Source organism: Equus quagga, chromosome 8, assembly GCF_021613505.1.
Source record: "Equus quagga isolate Etosha38 chromosome 8, UCLA_HA_Equagga_1.0, whole genome shotgun sequence".
Lineage (NCBI taxonomy): Eukaryota > Metazoa > Chordata > Mammalia > Perissodactyla > Equidae > Equus > Equus quagga.
In genome coordinates, this window is record NC_060274.1 from 51,545,347 (window position 1) to 51,570,124 (window position 24,778).

At 32.1% G+C, this 24,778-nt stretch overlaps 1 protein-coding gene across 5 annotated transcripts in view; it reads right to left on the reverse strand.

The window, feature by feature from the left end:
* The window catches only part of CACNA2D1 (calcium voltage-gated channel auxiliary subunit alpha2delta 1), a 516,254-nt gene that overhangs the window by 46,120 nt on the left and 445,356 nt on the right, over nucleotides 1–24,778 (reverse strand). For 3 of the 5 annotated variants that reach the window (XM_046669483.1, XM_046669482.1, XM_046669486.1), the window contains 8 exons: nucleotides 21,827–21,904; nucleotides 19,828–19,902; nucleotides 19,481–19,555; nucleotides 16,069–16,125; nucleotides 12,263–12,334; nucleotides 10,831–10,902; nucleotides 8,434–8,495; nucleotides 1,892–1,968 (listed from right to left, as the gene is read on the reverse strand). In XM_046669483.1, the coding sequence (XP_046525439.1) occupies nucleotides 1,892–1,968; nucleotides 8,434–8,495; nucleotides 10,831–10,902; nucleotides 12,263–12,334; nucleotides 16,069–16,125; nucleotides 19,481–19,555; nucleotides 19,828–19,902; nucleotides 21,827–21,904 (568 nt within the window). The remainder of the gene's footprint in view (nucleotides 1–1,891; nucleotides 1,969–8,433; nucleotides 8,496–10,830; nucleotides 10,903–12,262; nucleotides 12,335–16,068; nucleotides 16,126–19,480; nucleotides 19,556–19,827; nucleotides 19,903–21,826; nucleotides 21,905–24,778) is intronic. The other 2 variants (XM_046669485.1, XM_046669484.1) reach the window with 2 other exon arrangements.

The window sequence follows — 24,778 nt, forward strand, 5'->3', positions numbered from 1 at the left end:
TCCTGAGATTCTATGACAATAAGAAGGCATTAGAATAACCTAGAAAAATGGAAATAAACTACTTATATCCTAAATTGAAACACATCAATTAATATAAAGGTCCTCAATACTTCACAATATAATAAAATCCATTTTAATTTCATAACATGGATTATACCAGTTATACGAGAAAAAATGCTATCTATAATTTTCCCATTTACTAACCCTCCCATAACCAAGTCAACTTTTATTAGAGGTATTTTATCTATAATGTCAACATAAATATTTTACCAATATTATGGTAAAGAAAATGATTTTAATAAACCTGTTAATGCCTTTAGTGAATTAATAACATTCATCATGTTAGGTGTGAATTAGTAAGTGAAAGGAGAAAAATACATAAGTATTTAAGCCTAAGAAAAGACTGCAGTGTGATACAGGTTGCATATGAAAACACAAACATATTCTTTCCCCCTTTTTTGATGCTAAGGTTTGAGTGATCATGGAGGAAAATCTAGCAAATGAGAAGCACAGAGGATGATATCCAAAAGGAATGGAAATATCAGTGGAAAATCAAGTTTACTAAAGAGAAAGAAATTGAGCAACAAGAAAATACTTGCCCTTCATTTTGCCCTTTTTTGCTGTGAAAATCCATCAGAAAGAGAAAGCAGGGAAACAAAAAAAAAGAGGGTAAAGCAAAAGGGGTCACAAACAATATTTTATTCAATGACTTTCTTGAATAAAAATATTGTGCATAGATCAAAGGTTTATTTATATACAGCTATAATCTGAAAAAAAGACACACATTTTTGAAGGCTGGAAAGTATGTCCTATCAATGACTACTGGAGCACCCTCTCTGTACTGTGGTTATTTCAAGGGTCTGTTTTACAATGTGATTAATGCAGGTGCAATACTGATGATGTAAACAGAAGCCTATAAACAGAAACACCAATCATCAGAGACCCACTAGTCATCCCCTCATTTATTAAGAACTATCTCATGTAAAGTTGCTGGTTGTTAAAAGACCATCATATCTATCTACCAAGTGAAAGTGGAAATATCAATGTATGAATTGCCACAATGTACTATGAGAACCAGGACTGCAGAGAGAAAAAAGGAACTGACAGAGAAATGAAAGAAACTGTAGTTTACATTAGGTCAGATGTAAAAGGCACCAATATATACACTTTTTGTTTACTTTATTGTAACAGAAAAAATTTAGGTTGTCAGTAATAATTGAGTGATATACAAAGGATATGATGGTCATTTCACTTTACTAAATCTAGTCACCCAAAACAAAGATTAATGACTTGAAATATGCACTAGTATTAATAATTACTACACATTCCAAATGATGCTTATAAAAAACTAATCCATTTGAGTTACTGAAGACATTAATTTGGATTATGAGAAGAAAGTTAATTGCCAAACCAAAGCCAAAGACCAATGCAATTTTATTCATTCAAACAAAGTAGAAGATGTGGAGCACAATATTCTTGCCAAAAGCCAAAAAAGAGAAAGAAAAAGAAAAAAGAAAGGAAAAGAAAAGATAAAGCTTCACTAGCACAGTGCCATGAGCACAGACTATGTGAAACATTTTGTGCCAGCTAGCAGACCCTTAAAATGACAGCAACAGAGGACACAGCACTGCAATGATTCTATGAGCACAAAGCAAGGCGGGGGAGGGTGGGGGGAACTGCCAGTGAGACTGGAGTACCTGCTCATATTCTATCCAAGTAGAATATTTCTTGTTCCTTGCATGTTTGGAATGGATTAGAATCATTGCTGCAGATTTGGTAATAACACCTACTAAAATGTATAAGCCTTGGGTATTCCAAAATCTAGACGTATTTAAACATCTGATAGTAGGAGATAAGAAATAGACCCTGGAGTCACTTTCACAGTACTTACATCTGGCCTGAGTTATTGTCTCTTCTATTTTGGCTTTTATATAGTAAAAACTGTAGGTTGGTAATACCAAGGCCAAACTGCAATAGAAACAAGAGAAGCATAAACACAAACAAACAAAAATGAAACATAACTTAAAAAAAAGACACGTCGAGTTCATGGAAAATCCAAAGATCTTCCTCATGGGAAGGAAAAGACATAATACTTTGACAGGAAAATGCGTTCAGCAAATAGAGTACTTAATTCGGTCTTGCCATCCAGAGTCATCCAGTTCCTGACATTGTGGGGAATCAGAAGAGACATATGGAAAATAAGCTACTAAATGTGCCTATAGTTTAGCTGAGAAAGAAATGCCATGGGTACTATATTTCCAGAAAAGTGTGTTGAAATACTTTGACTGTTGAAAGACAGAATAATACCTTAGTTATGTTTAAACAAAGTAAAATTTACCATACCAATTGAATACCACTCCTTAATGAATTATATATAATGTTAAAATGCTTTGTAGCAAATGTACACTATTTAAAAATTACACTATGTATTTAAAAATGTACACTATGTAAAAATTACAAATGTAGGAAGTATTATTATTATCATTTCTATTACACAATGCATAAAATCATCTTTTGAGGGGTACTGTTTTAAAACTATTCTTTAAGGCAATTTCCCCAGTGTCTGTTGGTGGGGAAATTCAGATTCCTTTATAACACTAAGAAAGACTGCCTGCTCATCCCATTGGTTCTTACCCAATAGTATAAAAAAAGTCAAAATATTTAAATATTATGCAGTTTCCAATAACATAAATGCATGTACAATTCTTCCACTCTCGCATGGCGAATATACATGTGCAGGACATAACTAACTATTCCATACCCACATTTATTGTTGCAAATGATCTTTGCTATGCTTTAAATATAGAAGGAAACTTATGAACTAATGGGTACAAAAAAGGGAGGGTCTCTTTAAGATTCCCAATGCAATTATTTTCAAAAAGTGATACTTGATTAATGTGATCAATCAAGTCATTCAGCATTTGCTTTTAATATTTAATCTAAAATTTAGCAAGGCACAGGAAAAAGTGTGCCTTTCCAGGCTTCTGACTATTTCTAGGCATTTGTAGAAGATCTTTTAAATCACTCAAGACTCATGTTTCCGAAGCTTTTGGAAAGGATGTCCAAACTGTAATCTCATTACATATTTTTTATGGAAAATACAGAACAAGACAAAATATAAAGTTTAAGGTTTTCCTCCTCATGAATACATATGTTAAAAATTCACTGTACGAAGAGAAAAAAAGCAATGGTTTATTTATGCAGTCAAGGTAGCAAAATGGGTGGATGCTTGTTACTTCCAATTCCCAAATCTTTCTCCACCGTTAAGTAATTCATAGACTTCCTTTATGGAAAAAGGTCAGAGAAATAAAGTTTTATGTAGATTTAATGAAAATCTCTCCACTCATTTTATAGGTAACTTCCTTTAAGTGGAGGCAAGGGATTAAAATTAAAATAAGCAATGTAATTAGTCTGAAAGTAAGATGACCTTTCATGATTTACTTGCTATTTATAAAATGTAGAGCAGAATTACTGAGCATTTGAAGATTGTGTAGTACAAATTCCTCTCAAGGGAAATCAGGACATTTTTATTGCCCACTCAGCAGTCATTGCTAAGAGAAACTTCTAATTAAAACCGATAACGTTATATCATGAGGCTGCTACAGTGTTACTCTATAAGCTTGGGTTACATCTCATGTACCACAAAACTAGTGTGGAGACTCATAAGGAACACAACAGAAGTTTTAAAATTGTCATATCAGATATACATTTCATTGGCCTGAAAGTCTCAGGTTGTTATTAAGAGCTACACTCCATTCTATAGAATAATACAGTTACACTTAATTTATTCCCATCTCAAGGCAACAGTTATTTCTTCAACTTATAGCAGATGAGATCTTTACCAGATTTTGAGTCAACGATGCCATCGTATGCAATGTTTGCTGTCTCTCTCTATATAAAACCAACAGACAAAGGCTGCTTTCATTTTCTCTTAGGGATTAAAATCTAATAAAGCCAATGGCCACCAGATCAATGGTAGAGCCCATGCGATGTTTTGGAGACTCACATAAACACGGTAAACTAGTCAAATAGAGTACAACAACAATCTTTCAACTCAATCATTTATCTCTATAAAACTAAACTCTTCATTGAAAAACAGAGTAATCTATTAAAATAATTAATTACAGTCACGCACAACATAATGATATTTCAGTCAATGATGGACTGCATATACAACAGTGGTCTCATAAGATTAGTATCATACAGCCTAGGTGTGTAGTGGGTTATGCCACCTGGGTTTGTGTAAGTACACTCTGTGATGTTTGCACAGCGACGAAATCGACTAATGATGCATTTCTCAGAATGTATCCCGGCTGTTAAGTGATGCATGACTGTACAATATTTCAAAATGTGGTACCTAAGTTACATCTAGGCTTAAATAAGACAGAAATCACTAAGTGACATTTGGTACTTCATTCATTAAATGAAAACATGCCATTTTTTTTCAATTTGGATGTAACATTTTGTTAATTTACCTGTTTATAGAGATTCAGGAAAGTGCTTATAATGCAAATAGGTTTGATCTGGCTCAAAGCCGTAGATTTGAGAAGGGATGTGTGAGCAAAACTTGCAAAAGTGGAGCTGTTGGGGCCTGTTGAGAGGACAGAGATATATATAGGGAGGGTGTAGAGAAATGGCAGGGCAAGTGGGTTGAGCTAGAAATGTGTGATGTGAATATCAGACTTGGAAGTCCAAATTTAACTTGGATTAAAATGGGTGGAGACTAAAGTTTCGTGAATGAGGAATGACATACCCAGAACTGGAGAAAAGAACAATAACCTGGCCACAGGGATAGGGGTTGAATGTAGGAGACATTTGTGAGGTTACTACAAACATGGTTAAGTAAGGTATAATGAGATTTAAGATACCCCTAAAGTGTAATTATGACTGCAGTAGGCCCAACTTTCATTGCTGACTCATTGCCAGTGTCAAAGAGATCCAATTTTTCTAACTTAGAATTTGTTCATCTAAGAAACAAAAATGTAGAACACATTCCCACGCAGGCATCCAATACTGTACATGAAATTGTCTCCAAAGAGACAGTGTTCCCAGATTCCCTCTCTCCTGTTATACCTTTTGACAAGTTTATCTAAAAATTGAAAGGTGGCAATAATCATGGAAGAGGAAGGAGAAATAATGACTTCCATGTGTACATAAAGATTATGTATATGCAAAGAGAAGCCTAAGAGAAGAGATAGAAATCAGTAGATAGAAACCAGTGAAATAATTTAAAAAGTCATTCTCATGTTTTTTTTTTAAAACGGATTGCCACCTGAGCTAACAACTGTTGCCAATTTCCTATTTCTGCTTTTTCTCCCCAAAGCCCCCCAGTACATAGTCATATATTTTTAGTTGTGGGACGCTGCCTCAGTGTGGCCTAATGAGCGGTGCCAGCGAAACCCTGGGCCGCTGAAGCAGAGCACACAAATTTAACCACTAGGCCATGGGACCGGCCCCTCTGGTGTTTCTTAAGAGGTTCAACAGTATGTCAAAACTGAAAAAGTGAAGAAAAACTGGAATGTAATGTATGATGACATTAATATCTGTGTTCTCTTCTATATTCTGTACACCGTCCTAGGAACCCAAAAAGGAAAGAGTTTCCTATGACATCAACATTGTAGCTCTAGAGAAATCCTTCGCCCTCTAGGCTTCCCTGAAATGTTTTATGGATATTCCGGGGTGGGGGAGTGGACAGTTTTGGTTTTATTAGGAAAGGAACAGTTAAGTCTACCACAGCAGATAAATTAGGCTACATATTAGTATGTAGTCAAAGAGTCCTCCATACTTGAATATTTCAATGGATGTTTGGACACCATTATTTAAATATGACAAGATAAGAGAAACTGGAGATCATCTTCAATTCTGCAAATATTTACAGAATGTCTATTATTTGCCACTCTTGTGTGAGCTGGGGATTCAAAGGCAAAAGTAAATGAAGCAGGCAACAATCTTAAAATCTAACAATCTTAGAACCTTGTCCTCCTGGAACTTACTAGTGAAGGTAAGATAAATGATAAATAGTAAAACTAAACTTCTCTATATATGCTTTGTATGTGTGTATATGTGCATATATAAAATATATAAAATGTCAAATGATGATGAGGGTTACAGAGAATACAAAGCAGAAGAGTGAGATAGGGACGTTACATTTTAAATAAGATTGTTGGGGAAGGCCTTACAAAGGAGATGAAAGTAAGCAAAGGTGTGAAGAAGATGAGGAGTGAGCATGTAAATATCCAGGGGAAAGTCATTCTAGGCAGAAATAACTTCAAGTGCAAAGGCCCTGAGGCAGAAGGATACCAGTGATTATGAGGAGTAGCAAGGAGGACAGAGTAGCTGAAGCTGGACATGTTCAGTGGAGAATCTGGCAGATAAATTCAGAGAGCTGATGGTGAATCAGGTCAGATGCTGTAGGCTTCTGATGGCTGTGACAAACTGGCTTTTATACTGAATGAGATAGCAGGTTATTGGAGGCTTTGAGTAGAGAAATGAAACATCTAACTCAAGTGTTAATAAGATCGCTCTTGTTATTGTGTTGAAAATAGAAAGAGAGGTAAAAGATGGAGATACAGATGCAAGTAGTTATGTACTGTGCTGGGGGGAGTTCTCTTCTGATCATTTCTATTTTTGACAGTGAAATAAGAAACAAAAACATAACCCGAAAGAAAATGGATGGGAAAGTGTTATGGGTTTGAGGAGAGAAGAGAAGCTATCAAAAGTCATCTAGGAGCATCCTAAATTTACTGGACTATTGGGAAAACTAGGCACCACTAAGGCCCATTTGAGGTTAGAGGTCGTGAATTTCATAATATATCAGTCAGGGAGGATTTTACTTCACCCATTTGTAGCTATGTGGGTACAGTGTGGTGCTGGTAATAATTTGCATTTAATCAGGATTGGGATTTGCCAAACTACTGTCTACCAAACCTGAGTATGATGAAGGGAGTTGATGCTATGTGCAAGAGAGTGAATATAATAAGACTCAAGGAGTTTATGCTGAACAAAGAGGGGTATAAGGATGAAGAGGGCAAGGGCAGTGAAAAAGCAGAAGGGATTGATGGATTTCAGGTCTTACTTGAGTTAAAGAATTGTTGGAGTTGGAATCCTAGAGAGAGAGGATAGAAATTTAAAATGTAGTAATATGAGAGGTGGATGAAAAAAATCTCAAATTAAGAATACGGAGGACTTGCAATCTTAAAAATGTGGGAGTTGCAAAATAGGACTTTGGAGTAGGTAGTTAAGGTAGGAGGATGACAAGATCATTAGAGGAGAGGAGATAAAGAAACTAAGAGTCCAGGTACCAGAAAATCATCTATGTCAATGCTACTTAAGTGTGGTCCATGGACCTGGCCCATTTACAAACTGCCTATTACCAGCTCACGACCAGTTAAATAAAAAAATCGAGAGGAAGCATTCGGAAAATTTTATAGCAATCTGACAAACTAATTTTACGTCTGTGGAATCTAATAATAAAAATTGTGAGCTTAAGTTTTTTTATCTCTCTTAAAATTTATTTTAGTAAATAATTTTTGTTTTACTTTACATAAGTATGGGTATGTCATAAATAGTTTGAGAAACAGTGATCTATATGTGAATATAAGAGAGATTGACAGTGTGCCAGGAATTAAAATCTTATAGGAATGAACAGGTGATGACTGTTAAAAAGGAGGAATAGAGGGTGGTACGGTCTGGTGCCATGACATTCAAAGATGGGGGGTTTTAGGGAGGAGGAAGAGAGAGAGTAACAAGAAGAACATACCCATATCAGCCTCAGCATTGTGAGCATGTAGGAAGAAGGACCACAGGGAAGGCCATGACTTCAGAGAAGAGTTAGAACAAGAAAGTGAAGGAAATGCTCAGCAAGTGCTGAAGAATGGAAAATTTCTAAGAGATTCTAGGATATTAGTCCGATTTTCCAAGGCCCAGTCAATTGGATGGATCAGTATATTATAGAATTGTTACTCATGGGGATAAATGATATCAACTGAACATTTTATATCAGATTATACTATGATGTACTAAGTTTTATTTTTAAGTTAATTTGCAACCTAAATGTAAGTAATATAAACTAAACGACAAGTTAAATGAGGAAGTCAGTGGAGAGGATGACTACACATTATTAAGGGAATTTTGTCAACACTCATTATTGCTAATATAAATAGACAAAATATCAAATAGACATATCACATGTATTGTCATTTCTAAATTTTTTATTTCTAGCTTTTTTCCATCATTTCCATTTTGAAAATAAAAATCTATAATTTTAATACATTATGTGGGAAACGGTAACTTTTCTATTTTAATTACATTGAACATAGCTTATGAAAATGCAAAGACAATATTCATCCACTGAAAAATGTCTACTAAAAGTAGGTGAAAGACATTGAACTGAATGCTCTTTTATACAATACACATTTAAATATAGTTAATTACCTGTAATCTGTGCCATTGACAGGAGTCCATGTGTATGTCCTATTTCCTTTGTCAATATATCTCTAGAAAAAAAGTTTGACATGGTTATATTACCTTATATTCTATGTAAATTAATATGAAGAGCAGAACACTAGGATCTATTAATAAATTCTGTGGTCATTCAATACGCTTCTTCACAAATGTCTGATCTATTATTCATTTATTCATTCTTTTATGAGTGTGTGTGAGGCAAAATTTTAGGACAAAACTAAACATCCAAATGATAAATTTTAAGGACTTATAAGTGCAAAGTCTTAGTAATTTATGCCAAATTATTGGCTTCAAAATTTTGAAAACATTTCCCAAAAAATAAATTTTAATAATGAAATAGGACTAAGAAATATTAGATAAGGCTCATATATTTCCATAATGAAGTACGTTTAAGAGATATTGGTAATAGCAGGAAATTAATGCACTCAGTGTGCCTAGATCCAAATATATGATTAGCATATTAATGTTCTTATTAAGTCATTATTATAGTAGCTATCTATCATAAAACACTAATTACTCAGTACCATAGAAGATTAGAAAAACAACTAAATCCACCAGGGAAAGAAGTACATAGCTAGATAACTTCACAGATATAGAATCTTTCATATGTAGCTACTGAACAATAGTAAAGAAATTATTATTCTTTCTTCCACTAGGTATAGTGATGGCACATGTGCATATTTTAATTCTTTTGTTATCTCCAGCTTTATCAACCTCATCAAAACAATACCATCCACTAAAGTGTTGCTTGGTGTTTAGACCACATCCTAAGCACTTTACAATCACTGCCCCATTTAATCAACTTCCTGGAGTAGATACTATTATTTTCCACAACTTATTGATGAAGAAATAAGTCTTAAAAATACTTAAATTGTCTGGATGGAGGGAAAAGTGTGATGCTAAATTCATTTTATAACAACTGCACATGTTGTCTCTATACATCAAACATCCCTATGGCTTTATCTATGTGTGTGGAGGATGGGGGTTGGGGGGCCATCATCTGGTGAGGTTTTTGGACTAGTAAAATTCTTAAAAGAATTAGAAAAAATAAGGTGTATGTATTTGTTACTGCTCATAAAAGAACATAGCAAACTAGTGTTGTTCAGCAAGTTAAAAAAATAGTAGCAGATTAGGGAAATATATAATATAATGGTTTCTTTCAACATTATCAATAGGAAAAGTCTATAGGTGGATATTCCCAGTAAATTGAAGGAGGGAAAATATCAAAGTGACTTAACAGAAACACAATTAATTTGTAAGTTGATGAAAGAATGCGTAGGTCAAAGAGTTCTTGGCAGAACAGCATGGAGAAATTGGCAGAACTGTTGAATGGTTTATGTCTTTCCTCAAGAAGTGAGAGGGTAAACAACGTGGCTAAAGTCTAAGTAAAGGGAATTAAGTTTCAACAATGACTGAAGTTGATATATACTTCCCCATGTGTTCCAGTAATGTGGACTTCTAATGATATTAAATGAGAAAAGCCACATGCTAATGAAGGATCATATTTAGATTCTAGGTCCATCTTAGGGGAGGATCTACTGAGGAATTCAGGAGAAATGTATACATTTAAAAACGGTGACATTGTGAGGGAAAAGATATAAGTTACATATAGAAACTTAAATTTTGAGGTTCAAAATCTTCTAGGTTCGATATATTTTTCAAATACTCAAATATATGAACGTCTATGTATTTACTCCATATGTGACTAATAATAGACAGACACATTCCTCATATACAAAGAGTTCTTCTATGTCAATATAATACAATATAAGTTGATTACAGACTTGTGCCAGTGTTGTATGGGGTTAGTTGTGTTGTCTCGATTTAATTTCAGACTTAAATGCAAGGCAATTATAATGTGAAGTGCATAAATAGTAGAAGAATATAAATCAAGGCAGACACAAGTAAACAAAAACTAGAAAAACAAAATAAATACATGAACTCAATAATTAGAATATCTGCATGCACAAACTATATAAATCCTATAGCTACTAAACATTAACTGCAATTTTGCATGATTGAAATGGCCTAAAAGAACATGGCATAAAACTATATTGTGTGCTCTATTTCTTATAATGATAAAGTATATAGATATATAATTTTCTAGAACATATTGTTAATGTTATAAAAATACATCAAAAACCCTAAAGCAACATTATTTTATAAAAAGAAGAAAAAAGAGTTAAAAATATCTAATTGAAAATATCCCTCCAGCTAAGAATACTTTAAAAAAGAGAAAATTTGTTTACTAGTGACATTCCTGTTTTATAAGTAAATATTGCTTTAATAAAAGGACAAACTATCAATATTAATTATTACTAATATATATATGTTTTTATTTAAGAAGAAGCTTGAATTAATTCTTACCTCATCTTGAGATTTAACCAGAGTTCTGAATGTTTTTTCACCACTTTCTCCATCTATCATTTTATTTCGAATCTAAGGGAAAATGAAACAAGTACTTTATTGCAGGAAATCAACTGACCTACCAAGGGGTGATTATTAAAATATTAGTTTTTCAAGATTTATACTTTATTTTAGATTGAATAAAAATAGTAAGTTGGCTTTACCAGGAGTTGTAGTTGTTCTCTGGGAAAATTTTTTAAAAGTTACCACATGATAGTCATTTCATATTACTTTAAAATAATAAAAACATCCTTAATGAAATATTTTCAGTCATTACTTTTTTGAAATGTAATCAAAACAGTAGTTAATTACTTTATGGGATTTATTGAGGAGAAAATGAGACTTAAGAGAAGTTAAATAATTTTATTATAATCACTCAGCGACGTTAGAGTCCAAAGACCAAACTCTTTACCATTCCATGATCCTACCTCCACCATGTCAAAACACTTCACAAAAAATATTCATTAATCACCTAAAACATCCCAGCACTGTGTCTCAGTCTAGGGTAATTATAATAAATAATTAAATTCTATAAGGAGGGAATAAATGTGTAAAATGTGCAAAGCAAGTACCAGTTAAAACACACTGTGACAAGTTGTAAAAGAAATATGGTGGCTGTTTCATAGATAAGAAAAGGAGTTAATACATCTGAAAGAATCTTAAAAATCTCTGTTCTGGAGTGCAGGAGCCTGGTTCAAATCCTGGTTCTGCTACTTACCAATGGAGTAACTGAAGACAAGATATTTAACCTCTCTGTACCTCAAATATATCATCAGTACAACAGATGTTATAATAATAATAATAATAATAACAATACCTATTTGAAAGGCTCTTGAGAATCCATGACTGACACACATCATGTACTTAATAAATGTTATTATTATTACTAAAATGGTTATCCTTATTATTATGGAAGACCCTCTCAGAGGAAGTGACATGCAATTTTGTTTTTGAAATAAAATAGAAATTTTCTGAATAAAAGGTACTAAGACAAACGTAGCAGCTTCTCTCATCACATTGCTCACTGGGTGGATGGTTAGATTCCCTCCAACTTTTCTTTTAACTATACAGCAATGTCTTCCATCTCTATGTTTTTTATTGAAATTTACATGTTTATTTGTATTGAAATATTTAAAATATTTCAATCTGTGGAATGAGAAAGAAAAAAAACTAAGGTTCTACCCAACTTAAAATATTTATTCCTGTTCATATGAGCTTTTGGATGAGACAGCCCAGGATCTAGAAATTTTTAAAGACAAAAACGCTCATCTTTGTGTATACAGTACATAAGAGAGAACCTAACACAATGAAGCTGCTCAATAGATATTTGTGGAAGGGATGAATTCTAGCAACTGACCTGAGAGTATTGTTCAGGCCTACTGATTACACTTACCTCCACTTTAATATCATTCTCTAATTCTGCGTCAAGAAAATCCAAAGTTACTGGCTCCTGAGATTTGGGGTTCTACACAGAAAATAATAATAATTAAGCATATATGACATTGTAAAATGATGCTGTGTATAGAATAATTCAATGGATATTTAAATATAAAATTAATTCTGTAAAAGTTACTTACCTAAGGTATATTAAATAGCCAACAAAATAATTGTATAAAGGTATGTTCTTTCATATATATATTTAAAAATAATACATAGGCTAAATATTTGAGCTTTAAAGTGCAGCAGACAAAATTTAATTAATTGCCATCTGAAGACAGTGTCACTTTAAGTGCTGTGTTAGATACTACATTTACAATCACAGGTTCTGTGGGAATATGAATTTTGAAGATCCACTCACAACTTTTTTCTCTAATTAGGATGGGAAAGGAGCAAAATATAGCCATGTGGATAACATATTTTGCAATAAAACACAGGCAATATATAAATAATATACATTCTTTATTTGTATTCTGTAAAGTAATAAGAAATTATATGATGGAAAATGTTTTAAAAACTATGTTTGAATTTGTAGGCAAAATAAACTCTTCTAACTCATTCCTCCTTCTTAAAATGCATAAAGAAAAGATGCAAGTTTTCTTTGTATATTTGAATCTCAGAAATTTTACATTATATTTTATTAAGTCAAATTAAATCAACTTTATAAAAAAATTTGTGGTCAACTCATAAGGACTCTAATAAAGATTAGCTAATGTAATTAAAGTCTAAGTAGAATAACCCCTGGGTTCACTAAATACTGTTTCCTGCTTTAACATCTATTGGTTTTTCTTTCTGGTGCTCGATAATAAATAAAATTCATTGTGGAACACGGCAGGTTATTTATTAATATAAATATATCAGGTGAAACTGTTAGCCTAACAAATTTACTTCAAATGACATGTTTAAAATTTCTCAATCATAAGATGAAGACTTATTGAACTATTTGATAAAAAAATATACTGATTCTCTTATAACACTTGCTAAGTAATGTAATACGCCATAGTAGAATTTCAAAGTTCTGTTGAACAATAAAATCATAATAGGTGTCTATAATTTTACAATTGCAAAATTTTAGAAACTAGATTTTTAACGTTTACTAAAATAAATACCATGAAAATATGATAATTAGTTAGAAAATATAAATACAAATTATATTGTATTGGTGCAAGGTCACTGGAATTTTAATAATTTCAGCCTCAAAGGCTCTTCCAAAATATGCTCAGATTATCACTATTTTAGGAGGACTCACTACCCAAGACAGTAGCAATAATGAAAGACATATTAAAAGTAAACACCTTATTTATCTCAAATGCTGAATGATATAGCATATTGGCATGCATTTATTTTATAGTTATGGAAAAAATGCCTTCCTTCAAAGAGTAACTCCATTTAAACAATGAAAATTTATGATTCCCATGGGTTTTGATGAATGGGAATTCCTAAAGGTAAATTTACAAAAATAATCTCAACTGTCCGGCACTTTTACTGAAAAAATATTCATTGCTTGTGAACTCAATATCTAGAATCAGGAGGTTCTAGAATATTAAAAATAAGTATTAGATTGTTTAATAGGTGAAAATACTGACCATTGTTTGGACAGCATCTTATTGTCTCAGAAGCAAACATTCATTTGAAATGTAGCATTTCTTATGAAATCATAAGAAGAAAATAAAAATCATCATTGAAAATAATTCTAATACCTTGTTTGAAAAACAAAACCAAGAAAGTCTCTAACAAAAGAGTATTCTAAAGTTGAAAATATTATTCAGAATTGCTTAAAGTCCCATGAAATAAATCATCTTCATACAAACACCATCATATCAACATTAACATTAACAAACTCACTGCAAAACAAAGTCAAAATAATCAAAGTGATAAAATATAAACATAAATAAGAATATTATCTTACATGCAATGGATAATGCATAGCATGACCAGACCCAAACAGCATGCATGGAGGAGGCATTATCAGGAAGAATTGGCAATATGAAGATCATGTCCCAATCCAACATATAAAGACACAGAAAATAAAATGAAGTCATAAAAGAAAAATGTCAATGCATAACTTGTACTTTTTAAATGGCACTCTGGCTGACCATTTTTTAAAAGACCCATCACAGGCACAGTGATTGAAAAATTCAAAAGTAGAATGTTCTACGAAAGAACCAAGAGAGACTTAAGAACTGGAATCCAGTCCCTGTACTCCCCAAGCTTTTGTTTGATATTTTAAGTATCTAACATTTCTCATTTGTAAAATTTGAATATCAACTGACACAATGACCACACCATTTGTGGAACTAAAGTAAAAGGCAAGGTTGTTAACAAATTTTAAATTGAAATAATCAGTAGTTAGTATTATTAAAAATACTGCATAGTTCAAAAAATATTCCAAAAGTTCAGAAGTCTTGCGTGGTTGCTAGTTTGCCATTTGGGGTTTCCTTAAAGGAAAACAAAAATAAAACAAACCATTTATCAGGTTGTTTATTTTTTAATTATATCATAATATTTACATGCAATATTTGAAATTATGGCAAAAAATCACTAAAATGTACATGATTGCAAAAAGCATAATTGAAGATAATGCATCAAAAGAAACATGCAAGGAGAATAACATACAATGTAATATATCAAGAAAAGACATAAATATAATTTTAACCTCTATAAGAATCATAAAAGATAGGAAGACTGATGCAACAACATGAAATTCAAATTGTCAAAGATTTCTAGAGCTAGAAGGGAACTGAATTTGCTACTAACCCAGTGGTTCTGCACTTTAGAACAGCCTAGAGGCTTTCAAAACTAATTAGAAGGCTTACTCCCATCCCCAGCCAAATTAAATCAAATTTTCAAGAAATGGAGGCCAGAATCAATACATGTATTTAATTTCCTAGGTGAGTATACTGTGTGGAGTAGAAAACAATTATTAGTGCATCTCTCTTGTTTTTCTGATGAAGAAACTGAAGTACTATGGGGTTAGTGGACTACTCAAGGATGCAGGGTTAGCTATAAGAAGAACCAAACTAGAACTCAGCTCTACTAAAATACTTCTTTTTAAGAAATGATAGGCTTATACATAAAACTTTAAATGACAGTGAACTTTCTTTGGGATTATGAAATTCTTTTACTAAACTGTTCTAAACTGTAGGAAGTATCCTTTTATATTGATTATTTTTAGTGTGCTTATAGAAATATGCATACATATAATAACGTTTAAACTTTACTGTCAACAGAGAAAATATTTCGCAGTGAGTTTGCCAGGCAAAACAAATTCACAATCTGAGGTGTTTTTAATTAGCTGAAGGGAAATTTCTCTAACTTCTAATCCAAAAATACAATTTCAGAAATTCAAAGAAATTTTGGCTTAAATTTTGTAGCTCATACTATCACATCAGAACTGTATTTTTATTTCCACTTAGAAGTTAATTTTATAAGCAAACTGTTAGGATTACATAGATTTGACATTAATTTTATAATATTTAATAAATTTATTTTTTAGAAGCCATCTCATTATGATTACTCTGATTATTAACATTATTATTACATAATTTGCCAGCCGTCTTTAGTTAGCCATTGCATACCCTCTGCCATCATTAATAACATTTTTGCTCCAGTTTATTGAGAAATGATGCTCATCTCCATCTCATGCTCTGGAAGCTTGATGTCACGAAAGGTGGCATTAATCATATGCTTTTAAGAAGAGAAGCTTAATTTCAACTTTGATTAAGCAAATTTGAAGGCACTGCTAACATCATTCACAGTTACCTGAAAATCGGGTCTCCTTTTTCTTAAATTAATTGTTGGTATACCTATACCAATAGGCTGAAGCAACACAAAGATGGTAATTCATCATACTACATGTCAACATAGGTAAGGGTTCTATCCTATAATCAATTTTGGTCAGATATTTTCCTTGATCAGAAAGAGGTATCATAGAGTTCATAATGAGTCAATAAAAAAATGGAAGTTTAAAAATACTTTTAGTAAATACAAATGTTATGCTAGTAAAAATGCTCAAAAAGTTTTTTAGTAAAATGACTGCTTAGGGGCTGGCCCCGTTGCATAGTGGCTAAGATTGGGGTGCTCCACTTTGGTGGCCCAGGTTCACAGGTTCAGATCCCAGGTGCAGACCTACACCACCCATCATCCATGCTGTGGCGCCAACCCTCATATAAAATGGAGGAAGACTGGCACAGATTAGCTCAGGGTTAATCTTCCTCAGCAAAAGAAGAAGAAGAAAAGAAGGACGAGGAGGAGGAGAAGAAGGAGGAGGAGTAGGAGAAGAAGAAGAAGAAGATTGCTAATCTTTTCCTTTTGTTCCTAGAAAAAAAGTGAGGAAGTGGGAAATGAGAAAGATGGTTTGTCTTATATAACTTTTATGCTGTTGTAAAACAAAAAAATAAGATTTTTTAGAATTTACATGATTCAAATGTGGTAGAAATAGTATAGGATATTGAAAGGTCTTAAACTTAAAGTTTGTGCCTGTTTCCTGAAGTGATACCAAATGTTATATCTGTGGAGTTAATGGAGAATTCAATCACAACACTGTAGATTTATTTTAAATATTGACTTCTAAAATGTAGATTATGCATAATTTCCTTTACAACAAAAATTTCTTAAGATTGATCAAAATGAGATATCTAATAAGTAAACCTAGTCTGGTCATATCAATAAAACAAAGTGGAATAAATTTAAAAGGTATTTTGGAATAAAGCAGGACCTATAATTCAGCATTTGTCAAAACGTCATGATAGAGGCAGTATATTTTGAGAAGATAAGTAATGATTCCTTAGAAAATTAGATGGGTAAAAGGTCCATAGCTATTTTATTTACTGACATTCTGGACTTTTTAAAGGACACTTGTTCTGCCTTCTACAAACTAGAAAATTGTACTGAAATAATTTGAATTAAGATTACAGTTTCAGGAAGGAAACACAAGGCATTCAGCAAAGAATACTTGCTGAATATTTAATATTATGTATCAGACTTTGACCTTGTTAAATAATAATGGGTACTATGGAACATAGCATTATTTTCCCTTACTTCTACTTGTATATTTATGATGAAAGAATTAAAATTAATTTTGATAGTTTACTAGCTATCACCATATTGGTCCTTTGCATTTGTCAATTTCTAAAACAGCTGTCTTACACTATACCATCCATCCTTTTATGAAGTTCTTGTATCTCTCTTGTATCTCTTGATGGTGTATAGCATACACCATCACCCATAAAATAGAAATCTTAATGTTTAACCTGTTCATGATGAGAATTTACAAGCATGTTTAATTCACAACATGAATTTCAGAAAAAAAGAACACATTGACTGTTCAAACATTTATTTCTAATGGGTTCCTAAAATAATCTTTTTCTAAATATGTTTCTGTTGCATATTTGCTTTTAATAATTTCCTATACAAAAATATGAAACGCTAACATAATCCTGAAGAAAAATCACCTGGGCTATAATAGGAATTTCTATAGAATTTATATTTTTTTGTAATTCTATGAATTTTAGTAAATTATTCCAAATATGAGGCCAAATATGTTAACATCAAAAAGTAGTATAATTTTTTCTATATAAATATTGAGTATTAGTAGAAGAATGTAGAAAAGGGGAAAACCTTTTTAGAATTCTTACCTCTAAATGATGGATTATATATACACACCATATGTGCATTATTCTAATTAATCTTTTTTATTATTTTGTCTATGATACATTTTAGTTCCTTTTGGAGAAGGGGTTAAGACCTACAATCTTAAAATAGGGATCTTTCAGACCCTTCAGCACATTGCATTGTCACTGCTTTTAAATCACTTTAGTTATGGGAATATAACTTAAAATACACTGGATATACAAACAACAAACAATAATGTCACAAATCTACAAAAAAAATCCTAAAAAGATTTAAAATGATAAAGATTTTCAACTGTAGCAAAATCATAGAATGTTTAGACAATCATAAATAACTCTATTAAGAGGAATCTAACATGATGTGTTTATAGAGAGCTATGATGGACTGATAGTAACATGAAAAATGCCTATACCACATTTATAATAAAATACCAACTTTAAGAATAATGCAGGGTGATCAGCATCTACAGCTGACTAGCAAATATTTAGATCATGATGAATTTTATACAGAAATAAGTTCCAAAGTGAGATGAATTCAAATAGAGACATCAATTATAACCATTTAATACGTTTTTGCATTCAACATCAATGGTCCCTAATTATTGATTTGAGCAATATTTAAAAGACTCAGCTTTATATGAGTGTATGTGTATGCATATGCTTGTGTGGGTCTTAAAATATCACTGAATTAAATATCCATGACTGGGGAAAAGGAGGTAGTATGCGTAAGTCTGCATATACTTCCATCCAGCATGGTTTAAAGTATCTTCAGTATTATCTTCAGTTAAAACAGCAACTTGAAGATGCTTATAAATTACAATTACATAGTAAGATTTTGCCGATTTTTACTTTTAGATAAATAAATTTTACCCTACCTGAGAAGCATTAATGAAAAGTGAAAAATATTTTATATCTTGGGAAAATAAGCATAAGGATTAGGATAAAATGGTTTATATATGAAATTTTATCATTTCCAGATAACTCACTGATTAATAGGCATTTACAAATTCTGAAAATCCCCTGGGTTTTACTTATTGAATTTCATACATATTTTTACAAGCCTGCTTGAAACTAGAAAGAAAAAAACTCTTGGAGATAAAAAGGAGAGACAATTGCCAGAAGAAAAGGGGAATGGAAAATGTGGCTTGTGCACAGAGGAACATTACTTATAACTTATCAGGTTCACACCCATCTGAGGCATCTCCTTCACTACCTTACAGCCTTAAGCAAAGTCCCAAGTGGGATGTGTGAAACTCAGCCACAGTGGGTGACAATGACTGCCTTTGAGATAGGACTAAATACTGGATAGGAATATTGGATAGCTAAATTGGTAAGAGGAAATGAAAAGGGCTTTTACACTTTCATATATTATAAACTGTGGTCTTGTACCTTATTAACATTACAGAAATAACATTCCCTTATACTCAGTGCTATATGGCGAATTTAAAAATGATGAACCTACAAGAGTAGGTTCATAAAAATGAAGAACCTACAATCATTAATTTTACAGAACATTAATCACTGTGAACAAATTATATACATACCTTTGGCTGAAGATTGGGATGTAATAAAACATAACCATTAGGATCAATTGCAAAATAATAGCCATTGGGGCACAGCTGAAAAATAATGAACATAACTTAGAGATCCCTGAATCACAATCAGAAATCTACATCCTTTAAAGAAAAATCTCAAATACACATTTTAAAGCATGAAGAAGGATAACACGGTATCTTTATATTGTATTTTAGAGATCCTTTTTAACATTTAGTTCCTTTACCAAGAAAACTGCACATAATTTTTGAGAATTACTTAAGTGCTTTATGCACAAGCTAAATTAGTACAGAGCTTTAAAAGAGAAAAGATACCAAAAGAGTAAATTGCGTCTTACTGTAAAACGTGGTGTTAGTCTTTTAATATCTTCCAAAGACACATCAACTCCCATCACACCAAGAATCAGCTGGTTCTATAAGACAGCAAAAAGGTCGTGCATTTTATACCAAAAATTTACATCTTTCTACACAATTATTAATATAGTCATCCTTTTACTTGACGATAGTTGTATTCCATACCAGTATAAACATATACATATAAGGGTGAGGCACTTTTGGTATCAGTTTATGACGATTCTCAGTTTTGACTGTCTTCCCACAACCTTATCATTATTACCATTTTGCTTAAAAAATGAAATCCTGATGCTTGAGGCTAAAATGTAAAAGATATATTAAAATTTTTATTGGCTATTTCTTGTATTTATTATCCTTAATATTTACTTTAATTGCTACTTTATAGTCAGCAACTGTAGCTCTGTATGTGGGTGTGTGTGTGTGTGTGTCTAGGTATATGAGGACTTCGTGGTGTATTATGATTAAGAAATCACAAAAATATCCAGATTAAAGATATCGGGCACTATGAATGAGAAAACAATGTATTTTTGCTGCTTATGGTACCTGTTATGTGTAACTATCCTGAAAAGTATGTGCCCTTATTCATAGTAAAAATAGCAGGAATCCTCAAAGCATTGTTTATGGTTGCTGCCAGCTTCTTACAAATACCAAACAATGGGCATTGTAATTTCAGTTGCAATCAACGAGGCTATGCGGCAAATTGCCATCATAATCCTCTATGGGACATCAAGATAGAAATAGAGCTAAAATTTAGGATCATGAATTTTTGTTTCAAATAGAATTATATAAATTATAAAATAAATTGAAATGTTACAAAGAAAATTATAAAATCCAATCGTTAATACAAGAACACTTTAAATTTTATGTAGTTACACATAGAGTGAGAAAGGTATGTCCACAACTATGCTCCTTTCCCGTGAAACAATCCCAATCTGAGCAAAAACTCCAAATTAAAGCAATCCTTTAGACAGTCCATATGAGGAGTGAGAGACTTACTCCTTTGTGAGTTACAATGTTTAGAACTCACAGATATTTAAGAGCAGTACTGGGCCCTCAAAGAGGAATAACCAATGTTTTCTATGGCCACATTATTATAATAAGGAATTAAACTGAAGTTTATAATAACTGAACAAGTAATGCTTAAGTGCAATAGACTTCATTATACCATAAACTGGAAATAAATTTCCCTCAAATCAGGAAGGCCAACCCAACTATAAAATGAGTATTGAGTATTTACTATTAAAAACATCTTAACTTCTCCTGCACTCTTAACTTCCTTCTGATGCAAGCTAAGAAATAGGAATTCAACCCTACTTTTAAATCAAAAGTATTTAAAAAATAAGAAATTGAATTTAACACGTAAAAGATATATATTTTTCAGAACTTCCAAAAGTTTAATTGGTAGCATTTTATTGCATTGACAATATTACCAGTTTAATAGAAATCAAGACTTCCGTGAAACTCATTCAGTATTTTTCCTGAATCTTGAAAAATAGAAAAAAATAAGGAACTATTCATTTAAATCAGATCCTTAAGTTAGATAATGATTAAAAAAATACTGTATGAATGCGAGTTGGAGGAAGAATGATTCAGTAAACATATCTGTATACACCTGGTACAAACATCACCATGGTTTTGTTCTTTGGATTTTCTTTCTAAACTCCATGCATTTTAAAAATATGCACACAATAGTATTGCCCATTAATCATGCAATTACTCCCAGAGTCTGAACTTGTGTTCTCATCAGGTCATAGTTTTCTAAATAAGAGTCAAGTTGAATCTTGGCTCTGGGGAAACAGACAACTTGACCTGCATTTCCTTTTTCCCAGGTGGTTATCACACAGGCAGCTGTTGCCTTTTACTTCTGGCCTCACAAGACAGTTACATTGCATGTATTTCCTTATAGAAATATCTTATCCACATTGAGCTTCAACGTCATAGTTTATCATTTATTATTATTAATTTTATCAATTAACTTTTAACCTTTAAGTTTGTCTTATTTTCAACTTGGCCAGTTATGTTGAAGACCGGAAGAGTTCCAGTAATGACAAGTCCCAGTTCCTAAAAATAGATTCAGAGAGAAAAAGCAAATTAAAACTACAATTTAAACTTTGTCATACTGCATTAGTCTATGATATCTGACATAGCATTATATAGTTACTATATTAAGAGCCACAAAAAACTAGTAATTGATTTGAAAGCTTATTTAAAAAATCAATGAAAATGTCTGTGAAATAATCAGGATCTTTCAGGCAGCAATTGAAGCATGCAGCATTTAAAATAATACTCTAAGAAAGTATTGCAAATAACTTAAAAAAAAAATCAAATGACACTAAACATTTCAGTAACTCTGCCCCTCCATTCTTTTTTTTTACAGTGAGAGTTCACCTAATATCAGGGGCCTCCATGAGTAGAGTGATATTGAAATATTATTTCAAGAGATTTACCCTCCTTGGTTGTTGTCATTCTTAATTTTTTTCATGCCCTAAGCCAAGGTTTTCATGCTAAATCACAGATGTTAGCAGAATAACATTATAAATAGAAGAAATAAGCTATTGAGACTGCATTTCTGGGCTATTCTAGGTAAATACTATGCTGTCTAAGAGAAGCAATATTGCATCTAAATACTCTCCAAAATAAATAGCACTTTTTCACAAAGTAAAATGATGTAGACAAGACAACTGCAAGCATCAAATATAAAATTTTAGTCATGAAGCTGTTTAGTATAACAAAAATAATGACATACTATTGTTATGTAGATAATTTCATATATTAAATGAATTCATTGAGATTAGTTGAAATAAACTGATTTTCCAATCAGAGGTTGCTTTTGTTATTACTGACATCTTCAGCAATTATATATTTTTTTACCACTATTTCATGTCAAAGTTACATTTTTAACAAATTACTCTTTAAAATAATTTCAAAATTATTGTTGAAAGTATTTTGAATTTTCTAAAATGAGAAAATATTAATCTTCATGTGAATAATGACCCCAAATCCAAATTTCATGACCCCTATTCTCATTCCAGAAACAGCACAGTGTCATGGAGAAAATGTCTTAGGTTATGGTTTAAATTTATACATGTGGGAAGCCCAAAAACAATGGGAACCGGATTAGTGAGGAAGAACAATCATAGAGACACTTTCAGCAGAACAAGATACCGGATTGTTTGGGACAAATAAAATTAAGAAAACAACTACATGTAGGTGCGTGATGATGATACACACATTAGTTCTCTATTTTGTCCTAAGCAAGAATATTCAACAATGAAAACATCTTTAATTAAATATGTGAAGTAATATTCACAATGAAAGCTTTCCATCTCAATAAAGTCAGATTACAGATAATTAATAAAATTAGTATCCAAAAGAAAATTCAGGAAAGATTCCTTTTGGCAAATTTCCTATTTGAGTTCTAACGTATATGCTTAGTTTTACAAATACTAACATGGTATAAGATAAGGTATATATGGCTACAACCTTTTTCTTTGCATCACTTTTGCATCTATATAGAATACATAATTTGCTTCTAAATATGCTAATTTGTGTCCTAAAATGAGATACTAGACTTCTAACATTTTAAACAAATTCATGGATGAACTCATTGGTCCAACTTTAATTTTCTCCCTCATTTATTAAGCAGACAAAAAAATTGTACTCCATTCCTAGACATTGTACAAATCTCTAGAGGATAAAAAAGACAACTTAAATAAGATTTCTGCTCTTCTGGAGTTTATTTGATATTTATTTTCTAGAGTCAAACTCTTTTCGATCTCTCTCTTTTTAAACAAAGAACCTCACTTTATCTCTCAAATAAAAGGAACCGTCCACAATATTGTCCCAGTCTTGTTTCTGTCCTTATTTCCCATTATCTCCAAAAGTGACTGAGGTATCACTCCTTCAGTATACCCAGCATTTCCACAACTTTCATACTGTACTCCCTTTGTGTGGTTTCAGTTCTCATCACCAACTGCAGAAACCTTACCTGGACTCACATGTTCAGCTAAATAATGTCACCATCTCTTTAACTTCACCCTACTCCATTCCCCAATATATGGCTACTTTCTTCTGAATTTCCAGAGCCCTTTTCATTTTGCTCATTTATTACATTTGTCTTAGAATATTTTTACATCTTCCTTCTTAACTGTTAATTTGACCAGCATATATTTTGAATCTGCTATGTGCAAAGATTATAAATAAATAATTGGATATACAAGATGGGTCACCTTTCCTTCTGCAGTCAGTAAAAAGAAAACTCCACATGTCCACTGAATAACCCATTCATGTGCCTCATTTTTTTTCTTGTTTTACATTTAGTTTCAGCTTATAGAACAGCATATTTAAAACGAAAATTTCTTCTTGATGTCATTTGTGCTATCAGTGAGAACCTTACCAACAATGCAGACATGCTGGTTAATGAACTTCTGGTCATAGGACATACAACAGGGCATAATTGTTGACTCCTCCTATCATACTCTGTCCTGTTATAGATTTGGAAAAGCGAAACATTTTGACCATAGCTTTAGATGACCATGTGACCTTAAATAAATACGTGATGTCAAGAAAGAACACTGGACAGTAATTTTAGCTAAGACTTGAGGTAAGCAAGCTTCACTTTATCTTTCTCAGCATGCAAGGCTGCTGCTAATAGTGCCTATTCTTCTTCTAACTTCCTTTATATGTTTATTTTACAAGAACCAAATGATAAGCAATTCTAAACGGATTGCATTTTGCCCTTTGGGTTCATCCCTGCATTCAGAAAAGTAGTATCAGCATCTAATTGAACATATAATTTCCAAGTAGGAAAAAGGGTTATTGAATCAGCATTTACTTTTCAGGGCTTAGTATTTTGATTCTCTCCAATATATTACATTAGTAAAATCATTAATAAAGCTTTCTTATTAAGATTAAGCATGTGAATAAATCTAAAGT